The 8,280-nt window shown below is 38.6% G+C and overlaps 1 protein-coding gene across 1 annotated transcript; it reads right to left on the bottom strand.

The window, feature by feature from the left end:
- On the bottom strand, positions 1-7,974 carry LOC126965500 (cytochrome P450 6B2-like). The gene is made up of 2 exons (XM_050809133.1): positions 6,624-7,974; positions 1-698 (listed from the first exon to the last, which is right to left on the bottom strand). The coding sequence occupies exons 1-2, from the start codon at positions 7,972-7,974 to the stop codon at positions 523-525; spliced, it is 1,527 nt and encodes a 508-aa protein (XP_050665090.1). The 3' UTR covers positions 1-522.
- Between the last annotated feature and the right edge of the window lie 306 nt (positions 7,975-8,280).

Below are 8,280 nucleotides of genomic sequence, written 5' to 3'. Positions count from 1 at the left end.
TTTAATAATAATCACAATTATTTTATTTCAATTCACATATTCACAGTTATTATATAAATTAAAAATTATTTCTCTAGCACCAAGATCTATTAATTTACTTATATATTATAATATCTCACAAAAGCATTACAATATGCTACATTTTTTCAGTAATATAAACAGCCACGAACTCTGGCTACTACCTTAACGTAGGTACGGTACATCCCAATACCATTTAATTCATCTTTGAAAAAAATCTATGCTTAGAGTATATATTTTTTAAAGACTCAATAAGGTATAGGACTAAAAAATCATTGTTTACCGCAGCTAGAAAATTGTCTCCAAATTTTTTTGTAATTTTTACATTTCCCGCGTTTGCTGTATGTATCAACCTTTGCCATTCCTTGAAGTAAAAAATAAGCCAATGACCCGAGATAAGAAGTATCCATATTTCCATTTTACCCATTTCCCGTCCTCGAAAACTTGTGGTATTTTGTTTGTTTCATTTCAAATTACGTCGTAGAAACGAAATTATTGGACGCGTCACGTTGTATCTCGAGGTATCAACTTAAGATAGACCCCACCCTTTGTTTGTGACACAACTACCGCTCGAGGTTCGAACTCTAACTTGTCTGGCATTCCCTCTGCCAGCTCCAGGCGGCACTTCCTAAGAACTGTCATCAAACCAGCTGTCATCTGCATAATTCCGAACCTCATACCTGCAAATTAACAATCATTACCATCTTACAAATTAAAAAATAACATTAATTTGAACTATGAACCGGTCTTTTTAATGTGACAATAAATAATGGTTAAAAAAAACTAAAAAGCACGCTTTATCTAAAATTCAACTAAAAATAGAAAATAAATTTAAATTGAAAATAGTGTAAAAAAAATATATTTTATTGTAAAAAAAGCGTGGGGTGCTATTTATTTTTCGTTTTTTAGTCAAATTAGTGTAATGACATTACACGGTCCTCGATAAATCTACAAAGTTTGAAAGAAATCTAGCCGTTTAAATTGGGTCAAAATCGCACCCAAAAAAGTAAGTTACAAACATACAGGTGAAGCTAATATAAAGCGTATAAAAACTCATCGGTTAAATGGTGTCACCATCAAACTCGACTGACTTGTATGTGCAAATCAAGTGATAATAATTATGTAAACACAACGTTTCATCGTATTTAACCAAAATAAGCTAACTGGGCATTTCTTTAAGAATGTGCATATTACGCGGCGGATGGTAAAGAATCTTCTACAGTGCAAATATTTGAATTTTGATAAAACTACATATGAATATAAGTACTACAGATCTAAACTAGACTATTAGAAACCATATTTTGTTTATTTAATTTAGAGAAATTTGGTTCCAAGCATCCAGATTCTAATTACCATTCGTGTCCCATTTTACATTTTGATTAAGTTTTTGTTCAATATAGCTAAATCCCTTTTGAAGAATGTAATTATAGATCAATATTCTTAAATAGCAATAGTTTACACACACACATACTTCAACAAACATCAATACTAAAAGAGCATAAGGTCTTGTCTGAAACTAAACACTTTTCTGTTAGAGAAAGAAACGAGGAAACAAGGAGCGAGGAGCGCCTTGTGCCATACACGATCAAAGGCCTTCGCTATATCCAGACCAACTGCCAGGCCTTCCCCCTTGCTTTCAATAGCCGCCGCCCATCTATGTGTTAGGTATACCAGAAGATCGCCAGTCGACCGACCATGGCGAAACCCGTACTGCCGGTCGTTGATCAACTGGTGACCCTCAAGGTATACCAAGAGCTGGCGGTTAATTATGCTCTCCATGATTTTGGAGAGTAGGGAAGTAATAGCAATAGGCCTGCAGTTTGCCGGATCCGAACTGTCTCCTTTTTTTGGGATCAGATGGACAAGGGCTGACTTCCATGAATCAAGGACTACGCCTTTTGAATAAGAGTGCCGGAATAAACGCGTTAGCACCGGCGTCAACTCAGGGGCACACATTCTATGCTTAGAATTGGAGAAATGCCATCCGGCCCGCTCGACTTCCTGACGTCCAACGAAAACAGAGCTCGCCTAACAGTTTTCTGTCGGAACTGTACTTCAGGCATGGAGCTCTGACACCGCGGGATGGTCGGCGGTGTTTTTCCGTTGTCGTCAAGAGTCGAGTTGGAGGCAAAAAGAGTGCACAGGAGATCGGCTTTCTCTTTTGCCGTATGGGCCAGGGTGTCATTCCTCATGTGCAACGGCGGCATGGCCGGCTGGTTGAAGTTACCAAGAGCAGCTTTCGACAACGACCAGAACTTGCGTGTTCCGGTCGGGTAACTGGAAAGCTGCTCGCCAATTTTGACGACGTGCTTCGATTTCGCACGGGCGATTTGCCGCTTAAAAAATCCTTTTATATTTCCTCTTCAGAACTTTGCAGTTCGGATCCTTTGAGCCCAGCGCCGCAACCCAAGTTCGATACGCCTGTTTTTTGCAGTCAGATGCTGCTTTAACTGACGCATCGAACCAGGGCTGTGATCTGCCACCGATCGGTACTACAGAGCTTGTTATAAAAATATCCATGCCCTGCAGTATCACATCGGCTACTGCAACGGCGCAGGCACTAGGATCATCCAAAGGGAAACAAACCCTGCCCCAAGGGTAGGATGCAAAAAAGGAACGCATCCTATCCCAATCTGCTGACTTGTAGTGCCGAACGCGGCGGGTCGCTGGTGGTCTGCGACGTTGGCGTCGGAAAGGTACTACACTCCTGACCAGGCAATGGTCGGACGTTCCGAGAGGGGCGTCGACAGAGACCTGATGACAATCGGGATGTGTAGTCAGCAGAAGATCTAATAAGGACGGCATGTGGCTATCCACATCCGGGAGCCGCGTCGGCGACTCAACCAATTGGGACAGACCATACGCCAATGCAAAATTATGCACAGATCGCCCTGCGTAGTCTGTGGTACGTGATCCAAGCCATTCGGCATTGTGCCCGTTGAAATCACCCAAGACTACGATTTCAGCGGAGGGGATCTGAGCGAGCACGTCATCAAATGCCGCTTGAACGCAGCCCATGAGGTGATCCGTTTCTGCGTTACCACTATGGAACCTGTAGACACACGCATAGATGCGGACGCGGTCCTCTAAATCTACGCGGAGCCAGAGAGTAGACAGGCTCCTACCCTCAAAATTGCCGAGACGGTGACAGCAGATATCCTCCCTAACGTACACACATACCCCGGCATGAGGCATGAAATTATGCTCAATTTTGTACCCGGGGTACGTTAAATATGACGTATCGCTAGGTCGAGATATCTGCGTCTCCGTAAGGAAACACAAGGCCGGCTGCGCCGTCTCAAGGTGGTGGTGGACGGCGTTTAAGTTGGAGTGAATTCCCCGGATGTTACAAAAGTCCACATTAAGCGTGGAGCGGGGTGCCGTGGTGTTGCTGCCCTGTTTGTCCTGTGACATACGTGGTACTGTGCCCTCCCCAGAATACGAGGGGCAGCCCGAGCGCGAATGCTCGGGGAGGGATTCTCCGGCTCTACAAGAGCCGGTACCCTCCTGGGGTAATTTCTTTTTTAGGACCGCCCTCATATTTTGTTGGGGAGGGGGGGGGGGGGAAAGGACGGCGGGGAATGGCCTCCGGTCCTCGACATTAACCTATGCGAAACATAGAGGCACTAGGCCGCTACTTCACGCCGGTATTCTGTGCGAGTGTGGTATGTAACCCGGACGAGTCTGGCCCGATTGTGCTGACGTCATAAGACAGCAGCGTGACTCTCCCACTTTCAAAAAGCCCGTAGTCGCCTCTTACGACACCCTTGGACCTGGGACTACCCTATTCTTTTTACGCCCCGGGGCAGCACAGGGCAATATGGATATCGAATCCGAGGTTCTCGAGGGCGCAGAGAACTAATTTGGGATTACTTTCAAACAAGATGGCCGGCGCACAAAAATATGGTTTCAACAATATGGATATCGTATCCAAGGTTCTCGAGAGTGCAGAGAACGGATTTGGGATCATTTTTAAATCCAAATTGGCTGCCGCGCAAAATTATGATTTCAACAATATGGATATCGTATTCGAGGTTCTCGAGGGTGCAGAGAACGAATGTGGGATCATTTTTGAAGTGAAACTTCTTTGCCCGCATGAAGGTAAAATGTTTACGGATGAAACGGAATAAAGTGTCACGAAAATGAAGGACGTTTTTTCCAAGAAGAGGGGAGGGAGATTGAGTCTGATTGAGATAGAGTGAGAAAATTCGAATGTAGCATGAAGCAGACGGTACCGCTATGAAGTAAAACAACTTCACTACTAGCGTTGTATCATGCAGGTTTAGCGCGCGGCCGCGAGTATGTAGAACATCTTCCCTACTAGCTTTGTATCGTGCAGATTAAATGAGAAATAATAATTAGTAAAACATCTAATAATTTCTAATATTGACAAAAATCAATTGGTTTAGAGAACAGAAGAGGATAATTATTAATATAAACGAGATTTAAAAATTGGTTTTCACAAATAAGTTTCACTTCTGACATGTGTACTTTGTACGCACGCCATTTTTTGTGTTGTCTGGTGCTTTGGACGTAGCTTCCCCCCTAAGGATACCTCCCCTAAAAGTGGAGTTGAAAAAAATACTGGAGACATACCTTGTGGGGTATCATTGGATAGGTCTTTGAAAGCTAGATTCAGGTTTTATACATGACATTTCCTTTGGTCTTTTGAAAATAATGCAGGATTAAGGAAGATATACGTTAAATTTATGTAATATATAGGTATCATTAGATAGGTCGTTCAAAATCAAATTTTGAGATTTTTTAATTAGATTGGTAACGGAATGTGATTTGTTAATATTGTGGGTGAAAAGTCGAAACGTAAATATTTCTATATTTAGGGAATGAAGAATTAATTTAGCATGTTGCATTAATTTGGGATATTGTTAGAGAGGCCTTTTATAATATAATTTAAGTTTATGAATGAATTCTAATTTTGGCGATGTAATGACACCCATGAAGAAAATTTTGTAGATTTCATAGACGCCATCATGGATTTCGATTTTGACCCGATATTCGTAATTGTTGACCCCAAAAACCATGAAAATGACACCCATGATGAGAAGTTGGTGAATTTCATAGGCGCCATCTTGAAATTCGATTTTGACCCGAAATTCTTTATTGTTGACCTCGAAAACCATGAAAATGACACCCATGAAGAGAAGTTGGTAAAATTCATAGGCGCCATCTTGGATTTCGATTTTGATCCGATATTCGTTATTGTTGACCCCTAAAACCATGAAAATGACACCCATGAAGAGAAGTTGGTAAATTTCATAGTCGCCATTTTGAATTTCGATTTTGACCCGATATTCGTTATTGTTGACCCCGAAAACCATGAAAATGACACCCATGAAGAGAAGTTGGTAAAATTCATAGGCGCCATCTTGGATTTCGATTTTGACCCGATATTCGTTATTGTTGACCCCGAAAACCATGAAAATGACACCCATGAAGAGAAGTTGGTGAATTTCATAGCCGCCATCTTGGATTTAGATTTAATATAGACCTTATATTTTTAGAGATGAACTTATAAATCACTGATTCTTCAAAAAAATACAGAAACATAATTTTTTGAATATCTGACTGCGTACAAAATATATAAAGTATCAAAGACAGTATTGTAGAGCTTATAAAAAATATTGTTCGTACAGCGATCTTTCCGAGTACGAGCTGCAACTTACAACCGACACAGTGTCTACTCACGACGGCGGCCGAGCGCGGACTGAGGTTGTTTCGATAGATCTCTGTGTGCAATGCGTACGGAGGGACAAAATAAAATAACCCTTAATACCACACTTTAAAGCTCATGCTTATCAAAAAAATATATGAATTTTAGACTATTAATTTTTATTTTTTTCTGAGATTATTTATAACATATTCATTAATTTATTTCCCGTGTTTTTGAAAATATTATATCTGCTTTCCTAACGTAATTTTTAAGAGACAAAATTATGTAAGTAGTAGCAGAAAACTGATCCTGCATGAAGCCCCAATTCGTCAATTTTGTGTGAAGAAGTAACGGATAATCGTTTTTACGACATAAAATATCAAAATTTCAAAGCAAATATTTCCCGCTAATTGGAGATAAAGAAGTAATCTATTTGTGGCATTTTTTAGTTTATTCAGATTTAGTTTCTTTCATCACAAACTCTACCGAAAAATATCTTATTTTTGTCGGATTCATAAACGCGTCCTTAATTAGAATTTATATGTCATAAAAGAAATCGAAAATACAAAGAAAATCAAAATTAAAAATCTTGAAGCTTAAAAATACGAATAAATATAATATCAATAACAGTGCCCGTGATAATAACCGGTATCAGTATTTGTTACCGAATATTATCAGTGGTTGCAAAGGCGGAAGCAAATAATAATAGTAAATGTTTGATACATGGTTATGAGTGAATAATGAATACAAGACAGCTGTTAATATACATATTTTTATAGTCATAATCACCGTTGTCCGTTTTCCCCTAACAATAACTGCTATTTTTATGTTGACGTAAGAGTAAGTTCATGAAGTATTATGCAATTCCTAAGTATTTTTGTAGGTTTCCTTATTTAAAGTTACTACGAGAAGTCTTATATATTGTGAGTCTTACCAATACAATATCTGGGTCCTTCCCCATAAGGCATATAGGTACATGGTTTAATTTTCTCCCTTTCTTCACCTAAAAATCTTTCAGGCCGATAACTTTCCGGATCAGTGAAATATTCCGGTTTGCGGTGGATGTTGAAAACTGGTATGTGGACACGAACACCTTTTTCCAAGACTAAACCAGATGGAAATTTATAATCATCTACTACCTCTCTTGTAAGTACACCAAGGACTGGATATAGTCGCATGGTCTCATTGAAACATGCGGAAAGGTAAGGTGTTTCTTGAACACATTCATAAGTAAGTTTTTCATTCTTCTTAAAGTAATTATCAACTTCTGTGATTACTTTCTCTTGTGCTTTTGTGTTCTTAGCTAGTTCAAAAAGCGTGTGAGCTAAGGTGGACGATGAAGTTTCATATCCACCACCAAAGAATATTGAACTTTGGCCATACAGCAGTTCATCATCAACTTTCTGTTTAATTTTTCTAGTTTCACCATTTTTGTCTGCAATGCTCTCACCATACAAATACTGATTTTGTTTGAGAGACAACATAAGATCAACGAAATCGTTTCGACCGGAATCTTTATACTGTCGCTGTTTAAATATCGTTTTTAGTAAACTGCTGAATAATTCTGTTATTTGTTTTGGAAATACTTTCAGGCCTAAACCGTAGAAAATTGCTGGCCAAATTGATCGTACAATAAGTTTGAAAGACATAAAAGAAGAGTTTTGAAATATTGCTTCACCAATATGACGGAATATATTGTTTTCATTTCCCACCTCTGCTTTTACTCCAAACACACACGAACCTATACAGTCCATAGTAAATCCAGCCATTAATCTTGTTACTTCAGTCTGGGTTGATTGTAATTCCTTATCTAAGGTATTGTTAAGAACTTCAGTGCATTCTTCGATTAAGTAAAACATACTCTTCATCTTTGCAATTGAAAAGAGTGGCGCGAAATTTTGCCTCACAATCTTCCATTTATCTCCATGTGCAAAAAATAATCCCTTTGTTACCACTTCATGATCCATATATCTTGCGATCTCCCTACTGTTGAAATATGAAAAATCTTTTATTAACACCAGTTTTATGTATTCAGGATCTTGAACTATTAGTGTTGGCTCAGTTCCAAATACGGCTCCAAAATAAGGCTCGTTAGGAAACTTCTTACACATGTCACTCACTGTTTCGTAGAGCGTCTTTTTTATAAATATATAATCTTTGTAATTTCCTAGCAGAGGTATTGGGGTTGGATGGGGAACTTTTCTTGTCCTCCAATAAGAAAATTGTTTCCGATAAACATAATAAATAAATGCAGCACAAGCAAGGATTGAAAGCGCAACAAACATGTTCACAAGTTATCACTTAAATGAAGTTATGTAGGATAAGACCAGGTTTTTATAAACACAATAAATTTTAATATATATTATAATGCAACCACAAATATATATGTCTGACCTTGTAAACCAGACGGTTTTAATCTTTATTTGGCTTCATATTGATAAAATATTGTATATATGCAAACAATGGGTAGGTACAATTCGCCAAACTACAAAAAATATTGGATATTCACATCTAATCTTATTATAACAATTTTTCATATTATTTTATTTATTTTTATTTTATTTTATTCGGAAAACTTAAATTTACAGCAA

The sequence above is a fragment of the Leptidea sinapis genome, chromosome 7, assembly GCF_905404315.1.
Source record: "Leptidea sinapis chromosome 7, ilLepSina1.1, whole genome shotgun sequence".
Taxonomy (NCBI): domain Eukaryota; kingdom Metazoa; phylum Arthropoda; class Insecta; order Lepidoptera; family Pieridae; genus Leptidea; species Leptidea sinapis.
The sequence above is the reverse complement of the archived record's forward strand: the minus strand, read 5'-3'. Positions and strand labels throughout refer to the sequence as shown.